The 27,727-nt window shown below is 35.7% G+C and overlaps 1 protein-coding gene across 4 annotated transcripts in view; it reads right to left on the bottom strand.

The window, feature by feature from the left end:
* Nucleotides 1-27,727, bottom strand: part of LOC148943277 (uncharacterized) — a 46,509-nt gene that overhangs the window by 13,248 nt on the left and 5,534 nt on the right. For 2 of the 4 annotated variants that reach the window (XM_089100876.1, XM_089100878.1), the window contains exon 2: nucleotides 21,937-22,883. In XM_089100876.1, the coding sequence (XP_088957002.1) occupies nucleotides 21,937-22,543 (607 nt within the window). In that variant the 5' untranslated portion in view covers nucleotides 22,544-22,883. Of the gene's footprint in view, nucleotides 1-12,075; nucleotides 12,494-14,834; nucleotides 15,003-21,936; nucleotides 22,884-25,007; nucleotides 25,096-27,727 lie in introns of those variants that run through there. The other 2 variants (XM_089100880.1, XM_089100877.1) reach the window with 2 other exon arrangements.

Raw genomic sequence — 27,727 nt, 5'->3', positions numbered from 1 at the left:
GATTCTCTATCCTTGGATAATTGTATGAAGCTTATGCATTGCGAATCAAATGCATTTACTCAATTTATTGATAAATTAATTGAAACGAAGCAAAATGACATTGTGATTCTGCTTTTAACCACTACCTAGAAATTCATTCTTTAAAACAGTAGGAAATAAGTTTTTGTGACGATGCTTGATTACTCCTCGTCCTAGAAGACAATATTATTTTTTTCATTGATTTTGAGTCAGTTTCTTTCTGGCAGTGAGACCGACAACATCGAAAAAATGTATCAAACATGTTCACTATGTTTATATACATTGGGCAGCTGGTCTTCATGTGAGAACTGTACTACAGTTGATGACTATAATGAAAAGTGTAGATTATGCAATCCGTGTAAATTGCATAAAGGATATGCTGTACAAATTAAGGACTGTAATACCTGTATTGAAGAGACTTGTGACTCTCATCCTAATGGATATCTATGCTCCAATTCTCATTTTGATAAGTGTGACCAGTGGGAAAATACTTACCCTGGTATGATTGAAAAAAACCCTTAAACGTGACTTCAGTTGATTTCTAAGGGATTGGTATCGTCCCGGCTTTAAATTTTATTGGGAAGAAGAATTTGGAGCACGTTTCAATTATAAAAACATGAAGAGAGTATGGATCCTGCGTCATCGCTGTGAGGACAACGCAAGTAATGATTGTAAGCCCAGTTATTTTTATTTGGCTGTGACAGAAAGTGATTCTTCATATGAGAATACTGTGTGCGACATTACTTCAAGTAATCAGATAGAAACAGGTGAATTTTTCGATATGAACCGTAATAGTATCATTGACTTCACAAGAAGATTTAATAAAAATGAAGTTACAATATATTGTGTAAAATTTGACCCTGACTTTGCACGCCAGGATCAGTACAAGTTGAATCCAAATGATCTGCCACCACTAATCGTTGTCGATGACGATGACTGTGATGATGACAATCTAAATGACTATGAAGAAGAAGAAATCTAAACAAATGAAGACAATAGACTTTTTTTTATAGTGCATATATATTTTATTAATAAAAAAATTCACATACATTCTTAGAAAACTTTATTCTTAGAGCAATGAAATCAATATTATACAGGTCTGAGAGGGTATCTCCTACTAGAAAGTCATTCAAACGAGGACTGTGTACATAAATGTTGAGAAATTCACTGAAAGTATAGTCACGACATCGAAAAATGAAATAAAGTAATGCATAAAAATCATAGCATTTTGTTGATGAATCTTGTACTCGCATCCGATTTTGAATAATTGTCTTCCCACTTCCTTCAAGGTAGTTTTTGATGTTTGGTGTGTAGAATGCATATGGTAGACCAAGAGGATCAAAAAATCTATATTCTTCGCTGTTTGATACCATCGGGGTTAACTTCCCAGTAGGTTTCAAATTGATTGAGTGAGATTAATGTTACCCTCTCTGTCAATGGTTTGTCAAAGATACACTCCAAACGTACAGTACCCGTTCGGACAATACTCATATCTTGAGTACCAGACAAGTCCAAAACAATGATACCATGACTTTTTGCGAACATTGAATCGGTAATACCATTTTCATATAGTGGAGAATCTCGATCTAGGGATTGCATTGTCAACTCATATAGGGTCCTATAGGATTTATCAAAGGACAAATTGTAGAGAGGAATTCCATTTACTTTACAGACAAGAGAGGAAAGTCCAAATAATTCAAATTCATGGGGTGAGCTTGTCCACGATCTTATGGCACTGGCACTTTTTACAAAAGCCAAGGCAAGTTTCGATGGAATTTCACCATTGACAAATGAAGAATCGGTGTAGGTACTTGATCCAGTGGCAATATGACGTTGATTGGTGATTGTATGAGGAACGAGCAGTTTGATATTATTTCCAGAGGCTCTTAGTTTTTCAATTGCCAAAGCAACAGAACTTATAACCTGTTGTTTTTGCACATGAAGTATTGCCGAAGTGAGATTGACATTAGCATCGGGTGCTGCATCAAGTGTTTTTTTCAATATGAAATTGGACGGTGCAAGTTGTAACTTTATATCAATTTTAACATTGGGGGGCATCCATTGGGATATATTGAATATTTCATGATTGAGTCTACCAATTAAATGATACTCCTTGCTCACTGCCCAAGTGAGTTCACCGTTAGTATCAACATTTGTTCTATAGTCGTAGCCCATTGGCATACCTCTCAATTTCTTATAGGCCATTGGAGTCATCAACTTATATTGCATGTAACTAGCATAGTTTGATAGATTGTTGCTAGTACTCACCAGTGTTCCATTTATCTAGACACCTATTTGTTTAAATAAATTGTGTAGTATACCATTCTCATAGGATAGTCCATCGACGTTAGAGGGTGGTGAATTGTCAGACTTCTTCCTCACCACAACTTTTAAATCAATAAATGTGGAGATGGAATAAATTTGAAAATGTATGTTTTCAGAGAGGGGTTGCTGTGGATAGAATTGTTCATAGTACCCATGTATTACACTGACATCCACACTTTCTGCATTGAAAAAGATTTAGAGATGTGGTGACAGTGGGAAGAGATTCCTTGTGGGGTAGATATGCCATCTAGGAAAAGAAATCCCTTTTCGATCTAACAATTTTTCTTCTTGGTTTCTTTTTCTTACTTTTCTTTGACAAGAGTGATGATGTCTTTCGCTTCTAACCTGAGTAGAGACTGATGAGTGAAGAGATGTTTCTACTCCATTTAAAACCTTTTCCACTTTGTTTCAATCGCTCGCCAAGGGATCGTGTGCTGGACCTGAGATTTTTTGAAACACTTTCTTTTAAATCTTTACCATCCCCCCAATCGTGTAGCGTAGAGGATGCAAAATCTGCAGCAACCGGCGCAATATATTTTTTAGCCAGCGGTATTGCAGAACGAAACAGCTTTGCAAACCAACTGCCAAGACCGTAGCCCGACATTGACGAACGGCCTTTCTAATAGTCCATTCCATGACCCAATTGTCGTGGTTGGAGAGCAGTAACATAGCAATCAATATCAAGGCATGCAAATATATTTTTTCTATTAGCCATTTTGTTGTTGCTGAATGGGTCAAAAATGAGATGTAATCACGGCCAAACATTTTGTTATTGTTAAAGGATCACCTAATTCACTTCTTAGTGTTAACTGACAGAGTTCCAAATGCGAAGTGTTTACAGGAACATACTGAAGGTGCTTTATATTATAGTGATGAACATGTTCATGGGTTGTTTTTCGTTCAAGAACAAGTAGGAGGGGGACATTTGAATTACCAACTCTCGATATTTTCACAAAGGACGCGTAGAGAAATATGCAAGAGTCCGAGGCGAGACCAGGTGGATAATCAGCAAAAATAACTTGATCTATTCCGCTAACAGTTCCAGCATTTTTCCCATTTATCATATTCTGTTTAAAACCAAGAACATCTCTCAGATTATCATTGAGATGAATCTTTTCAGTGTCAACAGGTGAGGTAATGTAAATCCTATCATGTTCCATTGATTAATTAAAATGGAATGTACCATTCCTTCGATATGAGATTTTTCTGTTGATTGCACGACACAAATTTTAAAAGAAAACGACTTCTTCAAGTGGGTGGTAACTTCTTTACACTTTTACTGCCATTTATTGCAGGACTTGTAAACAGTTTTCTCTAGAGAAAGAGAGAGACTGATCAAACCCTATAAATTGACTCCAATTGAACTCGCCCTTTTGCCAAAGTGAGCATTTCAAGGACAATCTCAATAAATTCATTAACAATGAGACACTTGCCGACGATGAAAAATTAATTCTGCTTCAAAATGCACTTTGCCGAGTGGACAAACACAAGCCCTATCGTGAGAGACCCCTCAAAGTAAATGTCATTGATCACAATAAGGAAATGACTCCATCATCATCATCATAATCATCAACAACAACGATAATACCAAAAGAAGAAGAAGAAGATTTGTCTAAAGTTATGACAAGTGTTGCAGATCTAAAGCCACATTCCTATCGTGAACAGTCTAAAAGACTCTTGACATATCTCAATGACAGTGAACATGTTCAAATTGATGCCAATGGGAATCAGGTTCTAATCCATGGCAAGACCTATATTCTACTTGATTTATTATCAGATTTGGTCACGAATCGTAAAAGACTTGTATCATTTGACAGTCACCTGCATACATTTTTAAACTCATCAAACTTTCCCAAAAGCCTTATTGCCAATAAATATATTTTAAAACGATTAAAGGAATTTAGTCAAATATATTTTAAAACGATTAAAGGAATTTAGTCAAATATCAAAAGATGTTTTTAAATCATTTTCGGAAAATACTAGCACGCCAAGTGGAAATGATTTGACAAGAATTATGAGTGGGGGAGTCAAGCGAAGACGTCTTAATATCACTGCATCCCCCTCACAATCACCTGTTAGTATGCAAATGGGCAGTGGACACTTCACTACGTGTTTACGTTGCAATATGGTTGAAGAATTGAATCATGTTTATGAGAATATTGGTGCAGTGGGAAGTTTAAGTTCACCCACCACACTTGCTCAAGTCACTGGACTTGAAAAGAATCGGGCGGTAGAGTTTCTACAGAAGGAATCAAGTTACACTCTACATCGTAATCGTAAAGTTCGTGGTAATCACTATCGAAAAACTAAAGCCTTTTCCCCAATAAAAATAGTACAAGCAGATCTTTTGACTCTGGACGAGATTCAACGGTGTCACAATCACCCATACAAGTATATTCTGCTTGAAATCAGTTTTTTTAGTCGCTACTTATATGCCATTCCACTGCGGTCAAAGAGTGGTAATGAAGTTGCTAAAGCTCTTGAAAGCATCCTTGGACAGGATTGTTATAAGAAGATTCAAACAGATCAGGGTAGTGAATTTGTTAATCCCCATTTAAAGAAGATTCTACTTAAATATAATACAATCCTCTATCATAGTCGTAGTCCAATAAAGGCAACATTGGCCGAACGACTGATAAGAACTATCCGACTTTTAATTTCTAGATATTGCACTTTAAAAAATACTGCTGCTTTTATTCATGATTTGGATGAAATCATGTTGATTTATAATCAATGTCCACATCGATCCCTGTCCAACTCAACCCCAACAGAAGTTCATCATGATGTCAATACATTTGACACTTTTCTCAAACAGTATTCCAATGGTGGTGGTGGTAATGAGAAGAAAAAGAAAAAATTCAATGTTGGTGATACTGTTCGAACCAATTGAACTACTAATGTTTTTGAAAAGGGTAATTACTTATGGTCCACTGAACTTTTTAAGTCTCCAAACTCTTGGACACTACACCCATAACGTATCGTCTACGTGACATGAAAGATGATGAGATTCTTGGTGCCTTTTATGATTATGAATTACAAAAAGTTAAAAACACCAGAATCTATCAGATTGAAAAGATATTAAAGACTCGTACTCACAGGGGCATGAAACAGTTGCTTGTTCATTGGCTAGGACACAACTCTGATTTTGATTCTTGGATCAGTGTTGAAGATATTGACAATGCCCAATGATTTTTATATAACGTTTATGTTCAATGTCTCCGATCCTCTCTACAATGATTTGAATAAAACTAGTGATTTTCGGACGAAACTCTCCCCCACCATCAAATTCGATGATGGAAAGTATGAAGTGGCTCTTGTCGACTGCATTTTCAAAAATACCTAGGATATCCTGAGAAAAGATCGTGTGTATGAGATAAAAGTTATACCATTCGATTGGTCACTCTTTGTCAAGTATGAATGGGTTGAAGCATTTAAATCTAGTGAATATCGAAATGTTACATTGAGATATAAAGAATATGTACTATGACGGATTTGTGTCGTGCAATCAATAGAAAAATCTCATATCGAAGGAATGGTACATTCCATTTTAATTAATCAATGGAACATGATAGGATTTACATTACCTCACCTGTTGACACTGAAAAGATTCATCTCAATGATAATCTGAGAGATGTTCTTGGTTTTAAACAGACTATGATCAATGGGAAAAATGCTGGAACTGTTAGCGGGATGGATCAAGTTATTTTTGCTGATTATCCACCTGGTCTCGCCTCGGACTCTTGCATATTTCTCTACGCGTCCTTTGTGAAAATATCGAGAGTTGGTAATTCAAATGTCCCCCTCCTACTTGTTCTTGAACGAAAAACAACCCATGAACATGTTCATCACTATAATATAAAGCATCTTCAGTATGTTCCTGTAAACACTTTGTATTTGGAACTCTGTCAGTTAACACAGAGAAGTGAAGTAGGTAATCCTCTAGCAATAACAAAAGGTTTGGCCGTGATTACATGTCATTTTTGACCCATTCGACAGCAACAACGAAATGGTTCATAGAAAAAATGTTTTTGTATATCCTGATATTTATTGCTATGCTACTGCTCTCCAACCATGACAATTGGGTCATGGAATGGACTATTAGAAAGGCCGTTCGTCAATGTCGGGCTACGGTCTTGGCAGTTGGTTTGCAAAGCTGTTTCGTTCTGCAATACCGCTGGCTAAAAAATATATTGCACCGATTGCTGCAGATTTTGCTTCCTCTACGCTACACGATTGGGGGGATGGTAAAGATTTTAAAAAAAGTGTTTCACAAAATCTCAGGTCCAGCGCACGATCCCTTGGCGAGCGATTTAAACAAAGTGGAAAAGGTTTTAAATGGAGTAGAAACATCTCTTCACTCATCAGTCTCTACTCAGGTCAGAAGCGAAAGACATCATCACTCTTGTCAAAGAAAAGTAAGAAAAAGAAACCAAGAAGAAAAATTGTTAGATCGAAAAGGGATTTCTTTTCCTAGATGGCATATCTTCCCCACAAGGAATCTCTTCCCACTGTCACCACATCTCTAAATCTTTTTCAATGCAGAAAGTGTGGATGTCAGTGTAATACATGGGTACTATGAACAATTCTATCCACAGCAACCCCTCTCTGAAAACATACATTTTCAAATTTATTCCATCTCCACATTTATCGATTAAAAAGTTGTGGTGAGGAAAAAGTCTGACAATTTACCTCCCTCCAACGTCGATGGAGTATCCTATGAAAATGGTATATTACACAATTTATTTAAACAAATATGTGTCTACATAAATGGAACATTGGTGAGAACTAGCAATAATCTATCAAACTATGCTAGTTACATGCAATTTATGTTGATGACTCTAATAGCCTATAAGAAATTGAGAGGTATACCAATGGGCTACGACTATAGATCAAATGTTGATACTGACGGTGAACTCACTTGGGCAGTGAGCAAGGAGTATCATTTAGTTGGTAGACTCAATCATGAAATATTCAATATATCCCAATGGATGCCCCCCAATGTTAAAATTTATATAAAGTTACAACTTGCACCGTCCAATTTTATATTGAAAAAAACACTTGATGCAGCACCCGATGCTAATATCAATTTCACCTCGGCAATACTTCATGTGCAAAAACATCAGCTTATGAGCTCTGTTGCTTTGGCAATTGAAAAACTAATAACCTCTGGAAATAATATCAAATTACTCGTTCTTCACACAACCACCAATCAGCGACATATTGCCACTGGTTCAAGTACCTACATCGATTCTTCATTTATCAATGGTGAGATTCCATCGAAACTTGCCTTGGCTTTTGTAAAAAGTGCCAGTGCCTTAGGATCGTGGACAAGCTCACCACATGAATTTGAATTATTTGGACTTTCCTCTCTTGTATGTAAAGTAAATGGAATTCCTCTCTACAATTTATCCTTTGATAAATCCTATAGGACCCTATATGAGTTGACAATGCAATCCCTAGATCGAGATTCTCAACTATATGAAAATGGTATTACCGATTCAATGTTCGCAAAAAGTCATGGTATCATTGTTTTGGACTTGTCTGGTACTCAAGATATGAGTATTGTCCGAACGGGTACTGTACGTTTGGAGTGTATCTTTGACAAACCATTGACAGAGAGGGTAACATTAATCTCACTCAATCAATTTGAAACCTACTGGGAAGTTAACCCCGATGGTATCAAACAGCGAAGAATATAGAATTTTTTGATCCTCTTGGTCTACCATATGCATTCTACACACCACACATCAAAAACTACCTTGAAGGAAGTGGGAAGACAATTATTCAAATTCGGAAACGAATACAGGATTTATGGACCAAAAGCTGTGGTTTTTATGCATTACTTTATTTCATTTTTCGATGTCGTGACTATACTTTCAGTGAATTTCTCAACATTTATGTACACAGTTCACGTTTGAATGACTTTCTAGTAGAAAATACCCTTTCAGACCTGTACAGTATTGATTTCAGTGCCCTAAGAATAAAGTGTTGTATAAATGTATGTGAATTTGTTTATTAATAAAATATATATGCACTATAAAAAAAAGTCGATTGTCTTCATTTGTTTAGATTTCTTCTTCTTCATAGTCATTTAGATTGTCATCATCATAGTCATCGTCATCAACAACGATTAGTGGTGGCAGATCATTTGGATTCAACTTGTACTGATCCTGGCGTGCAAAGTCAGGGTCAAATTTTACACAATATATTGTAACTTCATTTTTATTAAATCTTCTTGTGAAGTCAATGATACTATTACGGTTCATATCGAAAAATTCACCTGTTTCTATCTGATTACTTGAAGTAATGTCGCACACAGTATTCTCATATGAAGAATCACTTTCTGTCACAGCCAAATAAAAATCGCTAGGTTTATAATCATTACTTGCATTGTCCTCACAACGATGACGCATGAACCATACTCTCTTCATTTTTTTATAATTCAAACGTGCTCCAAATTCTTCTTGCCAATACAATTTAAAGCCGCGACGATACCAATCCCTTAGAAATAAACTGAAGTCACGTTTAGGGTTTTTTTTCAATCATACCAGGGTAAGTATTTTCCCACTGGTCACACTTATCAAAATGACAATTGGAGCATAGATATCCATTAGGATGAGAGTCACAAGTCTCTTCAATACAGGTATTACAGTCCTTAATTTGTACAGCATATCCTTTATGCAATTTACACGGATTGCATAATCTATACTTTTCAATATAGTCAGCAACTGTAGTAGAGTTCTCACATGAAGACCAGCTACCCAATGTATATAAACATAGTGAACATGTTTGATACATTTTTTCGATGTTGTCGGTCTCACTGCCAGAAAGAAACTGACTCAAAATCAATGAAAAAAATAACACTGTCTTCTAGGAGGAGGAGTAATCGAGCATCGTCACAAAGACTTATTTCCTACTGTTTTAAAGAATGATTGTCTAGGTAGCGGTTAAAAGCAGAATCACAATGTCATTTTGCTTCGTTTCAATTAATTTATCAATAAATTGAGTAAATGCATTTGATTCGCAATGCATAAGCTTCATACAATTATCCAAGGATAGAGAATCAGATCCCATTATACAGGTAAGTATTTCTAGAGAAAATATTTTCCGTTGAAGAGATAATTCCAAAAAGTCACCATCTAACACTAAACATTTTTCCACTCTGACTGGATTCCGTAAGATCTTCTGTTTCTCAAATCCAATCATTCTTGATACTCCCACTACCAACTATAGACTAAAATAACAATTGCAAGTTTCTACTTTGTGCACAATCTCAATACCTCTTGGACACCACCACCCACCATAGAGAGAGAGAGAGAGAGAGTGGAGTTAACGATCATCTAGAGTGTCTAATCAAAAAAAAACATTATATAAAAAAAACATTTTTATTGACTGAAATGTAATAAAAGAATATATTTTCACTCCATTTGCGTTAGGTAAGTCAATCCATTTTCCTCAATGTGCTTCATAATAGCATTCAATCCAGGCTGTAGTCATGATAAACACATTATGTTCACTTTTGCGGCAAAGCATAATTGTTCATCTGACTTAAATTTACTCAATGATATAACTTATCGGCCAAACATCTCATCCCACTCAAATTTTAGTCGGGAATCATTTCCAATTTCAACTGCTACATTGGGGGCCCTTGTCTTCACAACATCACTGTCGGCTCCTTCGAGGTGTAATAGTGTGAAACTACTCATTTTCACAGTATTTGAACGCTTATTTCTCCAATTTGAAATAACGTAAACTAATCAAATTCAACTTATTGACTAAGCAAATTTGATGCACAATATACCAGAAAAAAGTTTCATAATCATCAATATGTGACCCCAAAGATTCTGATTAGCCTCCTTCCCGGAATCTGGTTCGTCTATACCTTTATGTTTAGAATCATCTTATTTGCTCAAAAAAGATTAATTGAAGCACTCTGCAAGTTAAAAAGAAGCTTTGTAAATTTGGTTACTGGCCTTCCTTCCTCCCCTCTCCCTGACAGAACCATACGAAAGTTATCTCTCTTTTTTTTTTTTTGTAGCTATAAGAGATCAGTGGTGGATCCAGGGGGTGCCCCCCCCCCTAGCGTAGTCTAAAGTAGTGTCATTTACTTAGTTAACTCAACTTTGCGTTAGTTAAACTTGCTCCTAACGCACGTTTATCGGATCAACCTATTTTGCCCCCCCCCCCCCCTAATTTTTTCCATCGGATCAACCTATTTTGCCCTTCTCCCCACCCCTAAAAAGACCCTGGATCCGCCCCATTAAGAGATGTTATTTACAAGTAAATCCACAGAAATGTGAATAGGAGCAAATCCTCTTATTTAAGCATGCTTTTAATTAATACTAACACAGTGTTATTATGAAGAATAATTTTAGACGTAATACTATTTAGATATTGCTACTTAGATGACAGTTAGTTTGCAGAACAATAAAAATAAATAAAAGCTTTCAATCACCCTCAAGGTGACAGATCACCCTCAGGAATGCAAGGAGCTGATTACGCAGGGTTGAAACAGATGGATATCATTTGAACGAGGTCCAGGTTGAATGGTGTTTATTTGAATCAGGTGGGAACACATGGGATTGAGTTACACGGGTTCAACTAAATGAGAATGAGTCATGGATTCATTTTTCCTGGGATTCAATTGAAGAAATAAATTTCTTATTTACTCTGTATACCTTGAGTTCTTCTGTAAACTTTGTTATTTCTTTTAATGCCTTACGCCAATAGTTTCTCCTCTGCACGGTCCTTCACAGCATAATGTTCTTTTTGCAAGTTACTTTGATTTGTAACTAAGATGTTTGAAAGGGGAAAAATGCAAGTTTTACCGCTAAACCTTAAACATGAACTATACTTTATACCGAAAAATGATTTTCAATTAAAAGAAAAAAGAGTGTATTTTAGAATGCCTACTTTATTTTAAAATCATATGCTTTACTAAAATTTACTAAAATTTACTAAAATTTCTGACAAGTTTTACACTCATAGGGCCTTTCTCCAGAGTGTATTCTTTGATGTTGTTTCAGATTGCTAAGCTGGGAGAATTTTTTCTCACAAGTTTTACACTCATAGGGCCTTTCCCCAGAGTGTGTTTTTTTATGTTTTTTCAGATTGCTAAGCTGGGAGAATTTTTTCTCACAAGTTTTACACTCATAGGGCCTTTCTCCAGAGTGTATTCTTTGATGTTTTGTCAGATTACTGCTATGGGAAAATTGTTTCTGACAAGTTTTACAATCATAGGGCCTTTCTCCAGAGTGTATTCTTTGATGTTATTTCAGAGTTGCTCAAGTAGGAAAGTGTTTTTGCACAAGTTTGACACTCATAGGGTCTTTCTCCAGTGTGTATTCTTTGATGTAATTGTCAGATGTGCTCGCTTTGGAGAATTTGTTATCTACTAGTTTTACACTCATAGGGCCTTTCCTCCAGAGTGTGTTCTTTGATGTTTTGTCAGATTACCCCTACAGGAAAGTTTTTCTCACAAATTCTACATTTATAAGGTTTACTCACAGAGTGAATTCTCTGATGCATTTTCAAATAGAGGGCCGTGAAAACTTTTTTGCACAAAACTCCATTGAAAATGTTTGTCCCCAAAATGGATCTTTTTAAATCTATTCAAACTGTTGATTCGCGAAAAAAATTTCTTGTTCAATGCTTGCCCTTGGAATCTTTGGTGGCGGCCTAGATGTACCTGCAAACTCAAACAACTGGAAAAAAATTTTTCACATATTCGACAGGTCCACCGTTTATCTGCCTTACACAATTTCTCTTGTATGTTGGTCAACAAATGATCTCCAGAAGATATTTTTTTTACACAATTTAATTGAGTTATATTTTCTCCTAGATATAAGAAGAATATCCTTTTTTGGAACAAGTTTCTGATATTTTTTGTCTCCCTCTCTTAATTTCTTTAGCAGGACAAGGGGATATCCATTAGTCTGTTCTAGTTGTTTTGCAGCAACAGCAAAATGTGCTGTAGGAATTTCTTCTGATCTACCAATAATAGCAATTTCGTGCTGATGATTATCATCTAACTTACTGTTGTTCTGCACTGTTAGTTGATCAACAGAACCTTTTTCAAATCGGTCATCTGTGCTGTAAAATACAACTTCTGGATATCCACACTTCTGTTCCAACATAGGAATTTCGACTTCTAGAATAAGAAAATCTTATGAACAGTCGCAAAAGAGACAAAACAAACAGGAATTCATTCAAGAACAGCGATCACCAACACAAGCAACAAACCTTAAGCTGTGCAAAAAGAATACAATTAGATAAAACTTAAATCTTCTCTATAAGTTAATTAGATGATTAACGTTGCAAGTAGTTAAACCCTACAGATTTATGGTGGTATGTGAAAAAAACTCCCTTTTCGTTTTCTTATTATCTAACCTGAAAACGTATTTTTGCAAGATACTCGTTATTAATTACGATACTTTTACTTTTGTAGTACCAGAAATACCACTGCAAATGTAAAAGTACTTATAGAGTAAAATTTATACTTAAGTTAAAGATAAATATGCAATTCAAATAAATTAGTTATAAATAAGTAAAGTAATTAAGAGAGGGGAGAAGTTGAGGGGAATACAGGAGGACAAAGAGCAATCAGAATGATCACGGCTTCCAAGTTTATAGTCCGGTGGAATAAGTAATATATATCATAGAATATAGTGCGCATGCAAAGTCTCTCTAAACAGCCACATTGATACGGTAGGAAAAATTGACTTGGGTGGGATCTTGACAGGGAAGGAGGATGGGAAGGGAAAGGAAGATAGATTTTATATCCTGATATAACCTTCATCTTTGGCCAAGAACATGCTTCTAAAACGATTAGGTACAGAAATTTTTATAAGAGGTAAACAAAAATAATATAGCCTAAGCAATCTATTTTTAAACTCCAATCCTTTCTTTCAAAAACAAGCCAACGTTTTCCAGCAAATGTTTTCACAATAATATTTTTTAACCATACCCACTGTATATAAATAAAAGACAGTATGATCATTCCCTACCTCAACCATTATAAAAACCGGGACCGAGATGCAAGTGCTCTGGAGAACATTTAAACAACTATAAGCAAAAGCGACATTCGATTTTTTCATGGATAAACAAGTCAGATTTCTCTTGAACGCGAAATTTAGCTTCAACATTGTACACTGACCAGCTAATTACAGATTAAATGGGAGGAGCTGTTTTTACACGCCGAGGATGTAGTGCCAAAAATCACTGACCCGTGATCTCACTGTTAAATTATTTATATACAGTGACCATACCGGACAACCAAACGTTTGATTTAGTCTTTCAATTCCTTATCTCATTTCTATTTGAAGCAAGAAAAACTTTTAAAATGAAGGGGTTTGCTGCCTACTCTTCTTCACTGCTTCAAGCGTTAATTTTCATCCATTAGGCTAATTTGTTCACTTTTAGGGTAATAATGAAACAAAATTTGTTGCTTAAAGTTCATAATAGAAATGTTTGTACCAAATATTCTCAACAGATGATTGTTTTTGTTTGTCATTCCCCAATCTTTATTATTCTGAAACTGCACCAAAAAGCATACCTTCTATAGCCATACGGCACTTCATTTTGGTGCTATTTACAGACGTTTATAAAACAATCGTATATATGAGCATTATATGTCAAATCCATCATCAAGACGAGTTTTGAGTTTTGCAAAAAGCTCACAGCTATAACTTCTACCAATGGGACAAGACAGTTTTGCAGTTGGATTCATTCATTCCATATCTTCCCATTCAATAAGCCAGAATTACTATCCTACTATATCACTCACATACGCCTTCTTATTAACAACAACAAACAAAAGGTATCACCTGTAAAAATTAGAGGTTGATTAATGTCTTGTTGTACTTGGATAATACCACCTTGAATACTAAGCCAACATGGTGCAAATTAAAGAAAATTATACTTTTTTATTTTTAAATAGGGATAGAAAAAACAGAAACATACATTAATTTAGAATTAAATACCAATGCTGTTTTTCACCCAAGCTATCTAGCTTTTAGAAAAACAATCTTAGTCTAAAATCTTTCTTAGTCTAAAACCATTTTTTTTTATTATAGTTAAAGTAGGGTTTATTCATCAACCAAAAATAACAAAATCCAGAAGATAAGCTTGTACAAGAGATCACTACCCCAACTAGGCAAAAAAAACAACAAAAAAGAACTATCATATAAAAATCACTCATAAGCAACTATACAGCCCCTACTCGTTACCAACACATCAATTCTCAGCATTCAACATGTTTGACCTTGCCCTTCTCTATCCATCAACCAAACACAAAAATCCAAAAAAAATTTACAAATTAAAGTTAAAAGAGACTTTGGCAAAAGGCTTTGGAGACTTTGGCAAATAAAGGCAAAAGGCATTGGAACAAGACAATTCCTACATAGTGGCTTGTCGACTTTTACTAGTTTGTTTCAAATAAACTACTATCCTGTATAAATGATTCTGCAAAAACAAATATGCTTGAGACTTGCCTGCATTGTCAGAAGATACAGAACTCGATTCTAGTGTCTCAGGTTGAAGCTCATTTTGTCCTGAAATGCCCGAAAAAGTACCCGAAGAAACATCTTCTTGTTTGGGAGACAACAGATATGTAATTTCGAAAAGCTCCTTACTGTCTCTTAGGAGACTACTTTCAACTTCTAAAACAAAATAGAAATATAAGAGACATAATTAAAACAAACAATTATTGCCTCTTTCCCTGAGAAAAATAAAATAAAAATATCTCCAATAAAAAAAAATTCTAATGACAAACCATACACATCAAGTCAATTGAAAAATCGATTTGTATTACAGGGAATCTACGTAAGCGTGGTAAATTGTCCAAAGCTAACTCACTGCATTAAAGAATTTGAATTTAAAGAAAAAGAAATTTGTAAATCTTCTTCTTCACAAACTTAAAAAACGCAATAGCTAGCTCAATATAATAGCACCAAACTTGCACTATTCAATAAATTAAAAAAAAGCATTAATAAATTTCAAGTTGGTCTTTTTTTAAATAGAATTAATTCAAAAAACTTTTTCCACAAAATAAGTTTTTTTAAAAAAGTAGAGCTCCATTAAACCAAAAATGAACACGAAGAGAATCGAATAATCTACCAAGCATACAACTACCACAAATCAGTATCAATAAATAAATGAAGCCCGAAACAACCAGAAATTAAAATAAATAACAAAGTCAAACTCTGAAAGGAAATAGGTTTTTTAATTACTTTCTGTTCGTTTTATATTGACATATAAAACGTCAATATATTGACGTTTTATACTGAGCTTCTTCTAAAGTTAAACAGCCATCCCTACCATAAAAACCTTAAATACCCCCTGGGAATAACTTACAACCCTTGCCCCTAATCTCTGGGGTTTGTTTCAATATGATATTTAGACTATTTTGAATAGAATGGCTATCTCACAATTTCTATTAGATGCATTTCGCGTGAGTGTATAGGGGGTGGTAGCTGCCCACCGATCACTTTGAATATCAAGAGGACCAATAAGGCGTCTAATTACTAATCCAATGAACCTCCTCCGAATTTTATGTGACCCTGGTTTCTATAAAAGCCTTATGAGCCACCAAGGCATAACTTACAACCCTTGCCCTGAGGACTGGGGAGATTTGTTATCCTCAGATACATAAATTCCAGACCTTTCAAATACGTTGAACAGAATGGCTATTTCAAATTTTGATTGGAAGTGTTTGGGAAATGATGGGCGTGGGAGGGGGGGGCATTTGCCCACTGATCACTTTTGACTAAAAAAAATGCACTAGTCCTCTCAATTTTGAATCGAATCATCCCTTTTTGAAGCTTCTACCACAAAACTTTCTATAAGAGCCTTATATGGCCCAAGGGCATAACTTACGACCCTTGTCCTGATGGCTATGGGGGAGGGTTGTCATCCTCAAAGACATAATTTCCAGACCTTTCAACTACATTGAACAAAAATACCATATCAGAATGTTGATCGGGAATGTTTGGGGAAATGATGGGCGTGGGGGGGTGATTCTCCCTTCGATTAATTTTGACTATTAAAAAGGGCAATATCCCTCTCAATTTCCAATCGAAAGAACCCCTTTTGAAGTTTTTACGACAACACTTTCTATAAGACTTTATACGCCTCTAGGGTATAACATACAACCTTAGCCCTGAGGGCTTTGGGGAGGGTAGTTGTCATACTCAAAGACATAATTTCCAGACCCTTCAACTACATTCAACAAAATGACTATATCAAAATGTTCATTGGAAGTTTTTGGGAAAATGATGGGCGGGGGGAGGGGGAATTTGCTCTCCAATTGCTTTTGACAAAATTTTTAATGAGTGTGTTTGGGGAAATGGTGGGCGCGAGAGGGGGGTAAGTTACCCTCCAATAACTTTCAACTATGAAAAAGGGCACTAGCCCTTTCAATTTCCAACTGAATGAGCCCTTTTTGAAGTTTCTATGACAACACTTTCTATAAAAACTTTATATGCCCCAAGGGCATAACTTACAACCCTTGCCCTGAGGGTTGTGGGTGGGGTTGTCATACTCAAAGACCCAATTTTCAGACCTTTAAACTACGTTGAACAAAATGGTTATCTCTAAAGTTTGATTGGATGTATTTGTGGAAATGGTGGGTGTAAGAAGGGGTTAGTTGCCCTTCAATCACTTTCGACTATTAGAAGGAGCACTAGCCCTTTCAATTTCCAATCAAAGGATCCCTCGTTGAAGTTTCTACAACGCTTTCTATAAAAACCTTATATGCCGCAGGGCATAACTTACAACACTTACTCTGACGGCTGTAGGGGGCTTTCATCCTCAAAGACCTAATTTCCAAAACTTTCAACTACGTTGGAAAAAAATAGCTATCTCAATATTTTGGATTGAATGTGTTTGGGGAAATGGTGGGTGTGAGAGGGGGGTTAGTTGGCCTCCAATTACTTTCTGCTATTAAAAAGGGCAGTAGCCCTTACAATTTCCAATCGAATGAGCCCTTTTTGAAGTTTCAATGACAAGTCTATCAATAAAAACCTTATATATCCCCAGGTCATAACTTACAACCCTTGCCCTGAGAGGTGTAGGGGGTCTGTCATCCTCAAAGACATAATTTCCAGGACTTTCAACTACGTTAAAAAAAATGGCTATCTCAAAATTTTGATTGGGTGTCTGGGGAAATGGTAGGCGTGAGAGGGGGGTTAGTTGCCCTTCAATCACTTTTGACCATTAAAAACGGCACTATCCTTTTCAATTTCCAATCGAATGAGCCCTTTTTGAAGTTTCTACAACACCTCTTTCTGTAAAAACTTTATATGCCCCAGAGCTTAACTTACAACCCTTGCCCTGGGGGTTGTGGGGAGTTGTCATCCTCAAAGACCTAATTTCATAAAATTTAAACTATGTTGAACAAAATGGCTATCTCAAAATTTTGATTGGACATGTTTGGGGAAATGGTGGGCATGAGACCTAATTTCATAAAATTTAGAGCAATAGCCCTTTGAATTTCTCAATTGAATGAGCTCTTTTTGAAGTTTGTACAACAACACTATCTATAAAAACTTGATATGCCCCCAAGGCATAACTTACAACCCTTGCCCTGAGGGGTGTAGGAGGTTTGTTATCCTCAAAGACTTAATTTCCAGAGCTTGCAACTTTGTTGAATAAAATGTCTATGTCAAAATTTTGATTGGATGTGTTTGGGAAAGTGGTGGGCGTGAGAGGGGGGTTAGCTGCCCTCCAATCACTATTGGCTATTAAAAAGGGTACTGACCCTTTGAATTTCCAATCAAATGAGCCCTTTTGAAGTTCCTACAACACCGCTTTCTATAAAAATCTTTATGCCATCAGGGCATAACTTATAATCCTTGCCCTGAGGGCTGTGGGGGGGGGACGTTGTCATCCTCAATGACCTAATTTCCGGAACATTTAAAAAACATTGAACAAAATGGCTATCTCAAAATTTTGATTGGATGTGTTTGGGGAAATAGCGGGTGTGAGAGGGGGGTTAGTTGCCCTCCAATCACCATCGACTATTAAAAAAGGTACTAGCCCTCTGAACTTCCAATCGAATGATCCACTTTTGAAGTGTCCACGACAATGCTTTCTATAAAAACCTTATCTAACTTCAGGGCATAACTTACAACCCTTGCCCTGAGGGTTGTGGGGGAGTGTCCTCCTCAAACATATTTTTCAGATCTTTAAACTACGTTGTACAAAATGGCTATCTCAAAAGTTTGATTGGATGTATTTGTGGAAATGCTGGGCGTGAGAGGGGGTTAGTTGCCCTTCAATCACTTTCGACTATTAAAAATAGCACTAGCCCTTTCAATGTCCAATCAAATGAGCCCTCTTTGAAGTTTCTACAGCAATGCTCTCTATAAAAACGTTATATGTCCCCAGGGCATAATTTACAGTGGGCATAAGACGAAGGTTAGGTTCCCTCCAATCACGTTTGACTATTAAAAAGGGCACTAGCCCCTTGAATTTCCAATTGAATGAGCTCTTTTTGAAGTTTGTACAACAATACTATCTATAAAAACTTGATATGGCCCCAGGGCATAACTTATAACCCTTGCCCTGAGGGGTTTGGGGGGGGGTGTTATCCTCCAAGACCTAAGTTCCAGAACTTTCAACTTTGTGGAACAAAATGACTATCTCAAAATTTTGATTGGATGGGCGTGAGAGGGGGGTTAGTTGCCCTCAAATCACTTTCGACATTTGAAAAGGACACTAGCTCTTTCAATTACCAATTGAATGAGCCCTTTTTAATTTTCTACAACAACACTATCTATAAAAACCTTATATGCCCCCAGGGCATAAATTACAACCCTTGCCCTCAGAGGTGTGGGGGGTTTTTCATCCACAAAGACATAATTTCCAGAACTTTCAACTACGTTAAACAATATGGCTATCTCATAACTTTTTTTAGATGTGTTTGGGGAAATTATGGGTGTGAGATGAGGGTTTGTTGTCCTTCAATTACTTCCAACTGTTAAAAAGGTCACTAGCACTTTCAATATCCAATTGATTGAACCGTTTTTAAAGTTTCTACGACATCACTTTCTATAAAAAACCTTACTTGCCCCAGGGCATAACTTACAACCCTTGCCCTGGGGGTGGTCATCCTCAAAGAACTAATTTCATAAACTTTAAACTATGTTGAACAAAATGGCTATCTCAAAATTTTGATTGGATGTGTTTAGGGAAATGTTGGACATGAGAGGGGGGTTAGTTGCCCTCCAATCACTTTTGACTATTACAAAGGGCACTAACCCTTTCAGTTTCCAATTGAATGAGCCCTTTTTAAGACAGTACTTCCCATAAAAACTTTATATGCCCCCAGGACATAACTTACAACCATAACCCTGAGGGCTCTGAGGGGGGTTATAATCTCAAAAACCAAATTTCCAGAACTTTCAACTACGTTGAACAAAATGGCTATCTCAAAACACTGATTGGATGTGTTTGGGGAAATGGTGGGCGTTAGTTGCCCTCCAATCACTTTCAACTATTAAAAAGGGCACTAGCCCTTTCAATTTCCAATTGAATGAGCTCTTTTTGAAGTTTGTATGACAACACTATCCATATAAACCTTATATTTCCCCAGGGCAGAACTTACAACCCTTGCCCTGAAGGGTGTGAGGGGTTTATCATCCTCAAAGACCTAATTTCCAGAACGTTCAACTTCGTTTAACAAAATGGCTATCTAAAAATTTTGATTGGATGTGTTTGGGGAAGTGTTGGGCCTAAGAGGGGGGCTAGTTGCCCTCCAAACACTTTTGACTGGGCACTAGCCCTTTCTATTTTCAATCAAATGAGCCCTTTTGAAGTTCCTACAACAAAATTTTCTACAAAAAACTTTATATACCCCCAGGGCATAACTTACAACCCTTGCCCTGATGGCTGTGGGGGGGGGTCATCCTCAATGACTTAATTTCCAGAACATTTAAATACGTTGAACAAAATGGCTATCTAAAAAATTTGATTGGATGTGTATGGGGAAATGGTGGGCGTAGAAGGGGTGTTAGTTGCCATCCAATCACTTTTGGCTATTAAAAAGGGCACAAGCCTTTCCAATTTAAAATCGACTGAGTCGTTTTTGAAGTTTCTATAACTCCTTCGATACGAAGTACCCTGGTCTAAAACAAAGAAATAAATAAATAATACATTGTGCCCATATTGTTCTTTACTTAGGCAGCGCTATTGCGCTGCCTATGATAAGTATGTCTTTCCTCTCTAATAGAACATAAGTTATCAAATACATAAAACATGCACTCATTCCTCCAAATGTACAATTGTGTTTCCCAGGGAACCCTCTTTTCCAAATTTCATTTTTTCCAATCATAAAATGCTTTCATGTCGATTTCTTGGAAGGATTTAAATTTGTTGATAATCAACTGCCTTAGAGACATCATTCCAAAATTTGAGAAGAAAAAATTGGATTTACTGGAACAGATATGAGAGATGCCTTTACTGATGATATGACGTTCAAACCTGTAAAGTCAACAACTAATTTTTTTAGACTACCTCTACTTTTACCTGGCCAATCTCACCTGAAATGTCCACTTTTCCACTATTCCATATCTTTTTAATTTTTAAATTAAAATTTTTTAATTTAAAATTTAAATTTTAAATTCAAAATAAAGCTGCAAGAACCTTAGATAATTTTCTAAAATACCCCATAGCTTTCGATTGACATTTTTTCCTTGATCTACTATATAATAAGTAGATTTATAGACCTTCACCTCTCCCTCTTATTATTACTATTTATTTGAAAACCTTTCTGTTGATACTGATGCTGTTTTTTGTTAAATAAATCTCTCTTTCTCTCTCAATAATGTAAAAAGACTGAAATAAATGAGAAAAAGAAAAAAAACAAAAAAATAACCTTTACTTTAACAAGACAACAGCCTAAACAGACAAGTGTCGCCTAATGCAAGGGAAATAATTAACTACTCCCTGAGTAAAAATTTAAAAAAATTAAAATTAAAAATTTTTAAATTTAAAAACCTGAAATGTCAGTTAGTCCTATGAAAGTACTGGTTGTTGCCATGTCAACCCACATAAACTGGGATTACCATATTTATATTTAAAAACGGGCCAACAATGCCCTCCACAGCCTGTGGATCCCATTTATCATATCATCCATAATTTCCCTCTCTAAAGTAAATTATCTCCCCTTTGAATAGACCTTCCTTGTTCTGCTTGGATAAAATTCCCCTTATTACCCAAATAAAATTTTCCGCATAAATGGAGAAGAATTTTCATCCCATACACAGTTTGTATATTAAATGAGTGAATCGCTCCCACCACACCCTTACCTTATAATTGGTTAAATGTTTACTTGGCAAATTTTGCAAATTCTTTAATAGTTTTTTTGCAAAATTTTAATTTGTATTTATTTGCAATGAGACTAAGTTTTCCGTGTTTTATGTGGTTTACTTCTTTTGAATTATACAAGTTTAATTTGTTTTCTAATTTTTTACAACCTTTTCTACATTTTGATAAATTTTTTCCTTGCCACACCTATTATATTTCCTAGTTTTTTTGTTTTTGTTTTTTTATGTTAGTTTTCCAAATGCTTAGTGTTAGAAAATTTAAAATTACCTTCTGAGCTTCTTGTCTCATTTTCATGAATATCAAATTTATCCTCTTGTGTAAAAGACATCGTATTAACGGTTTCACACTTGATATGCTGCATGCCGAATGTTGAAGAATTTTTAAGATTAATCATTTTATCTGGCTTGTGTAAAAAGTTGCCTTTAATAGGAACTTTCATCAAATTAATAAGACGTATAGAATAGCTGCAATTTGGATGTGAATCAACATGCTTGCGAAGGTTTGTCTCTGATATCTGAAAAAATTTGCACCTGAGACAGATAAAACCATATAACCAGTCATTTTTAAGTTTCATATCAGATACACTGGAAAACAACAGATCTTGGCTCATTTGCAGCGTCTCCATATGAGTTTTCAATGGATCCTGATGAAAAACTGTATATGGGCAATATCCACACTTATACCGATATTCACCAGTATGAAATGTTACATGATCATACAATTCACATATATCTCCACATGAATAATCACAAGCAACGCAGATATATGATGTATTTTCTGGTGCACGGTGCTTATTGAATACGTGCTGAATTAGTTCATGTCTTCTTGATGTTTTGTAAGTGCTGTACTGGCATTGAGTTTTTTTTATCAGCATCAGGAATCCAGTAAATATTAAATTCTTTCATTATAGAATTGGTGTACTCTGTTGGTGGGTGAACATTTCGCTGAACCTCCTTACATTGTTCATCTGTTAAGAGTAATATACGGTATCTCAGCATTTTTATGCCAGTTAGCATAATGGAACACTATCCTTTTCCCGACATAATTACACAGGTTGCACAGTAGATATTGATCAGATCGTGACGGTATCTCAGGGTTATCCCATGCACCTATTTCAGGGAAATTTTCATCCTCATACAACGATTTATTTCCTCTTAAGGAGAGATGGCTTGGCAAAGACTTTTTCATGTTAATTTCTTATGCTTTGTATTGAACTGAAAGAAATTTAGAGGAATAAGCAACTTAATGAGCATTAGGTTATACACAATTTTTTTGAACTAATAACAAATTTGTGCTTACCTCAAAAACCGTTAATAAAACAATTTTTCAGACAGGTGAACAATAATACTAGTTGGCAGTTCAACAAATTAATAAAATTAATAACTGATTAATTAGTAGTAATTGGACATAGATTAGACAAAATTGGCATGCAGATATGTTCCACTAACCACTAGTTTCCTCCCTTTCATCATCAATTGAAAAGTTTGTGAATGAAGTTTAATCTCTTTGGACTAATAATTTATTAATAAGACTTAAGGATAAGATGAGGTACTGAACACCAGGAGCTCAGAAAGAGAATAGGTCAACTGATTGGTTAACATTTCAATGGATTTTATGTATGTAAAATTTCTCATTTTTAGTTTACATGGCCATCTTTTTTTCTCCCTTTGTAATTTAACTTCATTGCTTGTAGGCCTATTATCGTGCTTACTTTCTTGGGCAGTCTTATGCTGGCATTGGGCAACAGTATGGAGTTTGACTGGTGGAGAATTTCCAACATCTCTCACTTTTGTAATGTTTGTGTAAAGTTTGAAAGTAGGCTATTTATTTTACCTATAATAAGGTTTAACAATAAATGAAGACAGAATCAGAACTCATTGTACAAGCAGAAAATTTTCTTTTTTTTGCTTAAACTTAAAAAAAAACTTGACTTGCAGGTGTCAAAAACGACTTTGGTTCTAAAGAAAATGAATGCCAGACATGGAGAGAAACTGACCTATATTACAACCCCCAGAAGTAACTTAAAAGAATCAATGCGTGAAAATTAAACTGTAACAACCCAGAAACATAAAACTACTATTATCAAATCTTATAGATTTTCCTTCCGTTTTTCAAAATAATATTATTAAAAAAAAAATATATTCTGACATAAAGATATAATTAATAAAACAAAAAATTAAATACTGACACTAAAACTGATAATAAAACACAGAAATCAGAACTCCTGAAATATTTTTCTTGAAGGATTGCATATTCAATTTGCTTCACTATTTTTATATTGTAACACTAAATTTGCATAGAATTTGCAAAACTCTATGCCTAATAAAAAAGAAACCTAATAAAGAATCATCAAAATATCCTTTAAAAGGAACTTGTCTTTGAACATAACAACTAAACAAAAATCTGCCAAAAATAGTAATCGTCAATCCAAATGGCAATACAGAGCAGCTTTTCTGTGTTTTTTTTTTCTATTTCCACAGAAACAACCCAATTCACTGTCTTTTCTCCACAGCATGTCTTAGCAGTCTTACTAATCTCTATAACAACATCGAGACTTCGAAATCCTTTTCCACTACTTCTCCTAAAAATGTTTGTACTACTTGAGTCTCCCCTTAGGCCTACTTCAACTTCTACTATTCCTTTATTTACCTCCAAGTTAGGCTAGGCTCTAATTAGATCTCTGGTAGTCAGAATCTGAACTAGCCTCAAGTATCTCATGGAAACTGCTTGAGTCTCCACCAGAAGCTGGTAAAAAGACAAATCAAACCCTAAAGCCCAGGATTTTGTATCTCTACATGTAAAATTGCAGAACACTCAGAAACCGATTGGTTTTTTGTAAGGGTTGCTCAAAGCAAGTTTGGATTACCAAAAGTTCTTTCCCCAAATGGTGACGTTTGCTATATCCATTTCTAGTCTGTAACTCGTCTTTAGACTTGACTTTACTAGTGACAAAAGATGGTTTTTTAAATTGTGGCAATTTTCTCCAGAAAAAAGAATTCAAGTGACGTTTGCTATACCCATGGCTAGTCTGTAACTCGTCTTTAGACTTGACTTTACTAGTGACAAAAGATGTTTTTATTAAATTGTGGCAATTTTCTCCAGAAAAAAGGATTCAAAGGCAAGAAAGTTTCTAAATCCTGTACATGCTCTATCATACGACCACATTTATTCCTACTTACAGAAGACCCAGCAAGTTCTTGTACCAAGAATATAATATCTAAAAAAAATCTGGTAAATTGGCAGCATTTTTATTTTATTAGATTCTTTGTGACTTTCTCTACATTCCTATTTGTACATCAAAAATTCAATAAATCGTGAAAAAATCCTAACTAAATTACCCATGCATTCCTTATAGCAATCAACATAGTCAATGGAAGGAAATGGCAACTGAATATTCAAAGATGAAAGAGGCTACCTGAAAAAAATTATGTGGTGAATTAAATACAGTGTTGAGGAGGAAATATTAGAGTTCAAAAAATTCTGAACAAAAGGGAAAAAACACCAAAAGGATTAGGACATTCGTGACAATAAGCTTTTATTATATATTATGTTGCTTTCACATGATTCTCACGTAATCCATTTGATTGAAGATTACAGCCTGACGAGGTAAGATGTTTAATTTCCAATTTTTTGCATATCTGTGAAATCTGGTTCAAAGAAAAACACTATTGGGAATCTATGATTGAATCTTTAAAAATTCTTTCCTTTTTGTGACTTGCAAAGGAAGTCACATATATCTTTCATTGTTGTACTTGGAACAGCTTTCAAGGGAATCAAAAATTTGAAAAATGGCCAACACCAACTAACATGTGAAAGTTTCTGTTTTGAGTATTTGTAATGCACCTCTCATAGGCAGGGGCGTCCTGAGGCTCATTTTATTGCGGGGGAGGAGTGGGCAATCTTCGTAAATTTTACCGAATCACTGTCTGATTCAAGCTGAATTTTCTGCAGAAATCAAGAATTTTGCTAAATTTCAGCTTATTTTGCAAAATTTCTGCCGAAATTTTTGCCTTTGGCGAAAATTTTACCCAAATGCCAAAAAAGCTGGGGGGGGTGCGCCCCTCAAAGCCCCCCCCCTCCCTCTCAGGACACCCCTGTTCATAGGACTAGCAGAGTCTTCAGAAAACACACAGAATGGGTATTTTGGCTTATCATTGATTCTTGAAACAGGTCATGCTTTGATGCATTTTTCTTCTAACTAAGCACAAATTATATTTTTCACAATGTTCTCAAAACACTCATTCTATCAAACATAGAAATACAACTCCATTGGTCAAGTGTCTTCTCCATAAATATGTGACCACCAATGTGCAAGTGATTGTGAATGTAAGTGAATGTGTAAGTGAAACTACAAGGAAACTTGCCAACTATATAAAATACTTCACTTCTTGCAAAACACTGTAAAAATTCTCTTGACATGTAATTCATTTACCCAAAATTCAGAGACAGGACTTGTCCTTAACAAAAAGTTGACGCTAATCCAATTTGACCATGGTTATTCTTTTATATAAGTGATACTCAACAAGAGGGTGAACTTGTGTTGACTGCAAAAATAAACAAAATAAAACTTTTCAATAGTCTGAGAATGACAAAAATATTGTCTTGAGGTTACTCAACTCTTGATTTAACTTTTTGAATACCATACTTTGTTCTTGCTCAGGACCTCCTGAAACAGAATTTCTTTCCTGAAAGAGGTTAATCAGCTCTTGATTTAACTTTATAAATACTTTGTTCTTGCTTAGGACCTCCTGAAACAGAATTTCTTTCCTGAAAGAGGTTAATCAACTTTAAAACGTAGATTAAATCACCAAAATTCAGGTAAGTTTCTAAACCAAATGACTAAACCAATGAAGCTATAGACATCCCTGACATTCCAAGGTCAGCTTATCTTTTGGATGCTGTCAAGTTTATTGGAGAGAAGCAAAACACCCCTAAGTAGAGCCTGATGTATGCCAAGTGGATGTGTTCTTGATCACAAGCAGTGTAGGGGAGATTGGGGATGGTTGGTCAGTGGGGCAGGTTGAACACTTGGATATTTGTCTGCCATCTGTTGAAAAAAATAATCGGAAACTCCTACTGAATGTGAGGAACTACAGTGCAGTCATGCCATGAAAAAATGGCAGCAGTAGCCTCCACATGAAAAGAGTGGACAAAACTTTTCTCTTTTCTGGTGAGTTTTTTTTTCCTAGAAATGTTGCTATTCTGAAATTCTTGCTAGACTGTTGCTAGACAGTTGCTAGATGTTGTTTTCAGAGACAATGAGAAGGTCAATCTCAGAAATGACTCCAGGATAGAGCAGCCTATTAATTTGTTTCCTTTTAGGCTTGGAAGCAAGTTCTCAACATGATCAGTTTTTCATGGAGCCGTGTTTGTTCGTGCATCCTGTATGGGGCAGGTTGGACATTTTTTTTTTTGGGGGGGGGGGGCAGGTTGGTCACTTTGAAGGTGCACGGTCCAACCTACCCCACTGGGTGAAAAAAGAATCACATTTTTTCCATAAGTGCAGATCTTTATAATTATTTTTCGTTATTGTTATGTCATCTTTCTAGGTGAGATCCAACAGACATGCGGACTTACAATAGAAAACACATTCCCCCAGAAGTCATTAGACAAGCTGTGTAAAAACTACTGGAAGGTGGAAAATTTGCCATCATTGCATGCAAGATGGATATTCTCTACTCAACTCTAAAATGCTATGCCCAGAAATTCTCTGAAGAAGGTTGTACAAGTGCAACTGATGTTAGTAATGTTACACTAGAGCAGTTTGTGCCATGGTATAAAGCGCACATATAGGTTTCATGGCTGAAGAAGAGAAAAGTCTTGAGCAACATCTTGTCAGAGCATCCCATTTTCACTACAGACTGTTGCCAAAAGCAGTCAGAACTTTGGCATTTGAGTTTGCAGAGAAACTTGGTAAGGATATTCGTCATTGGGAAGAAGCTAGAACAGCTGGTAAGGACTGGCTCTGGGCCTTCTTACAGCGTAACCCAATACTTTCTCTCAGATCTCCACAAGGGACAAGTATTGCAAGGACAACTACTTTTAATAACCTGTAGTC

The sequence above is a fragment of the Artemia sp. Qi Xiang Cuo genome, chromosome 15 (genome assembly GCF_049724085.1).
Source record: "Artemia sp. Qi Xiang Cuo chromosome 15, ASM4972408v1, whole genome shotgun sequence".
NCBI lineage: Eukaryota > Metazoa > Arthropoda > Branchiopoda > Anostraca > Artemiidae > Artemia > Artemia sp. Qi Xiang Cuo.
Note: the sequence above shows the minus strand (reverse complement) of the source record. Positions and strands in the feature narration are given on the sequence as shown.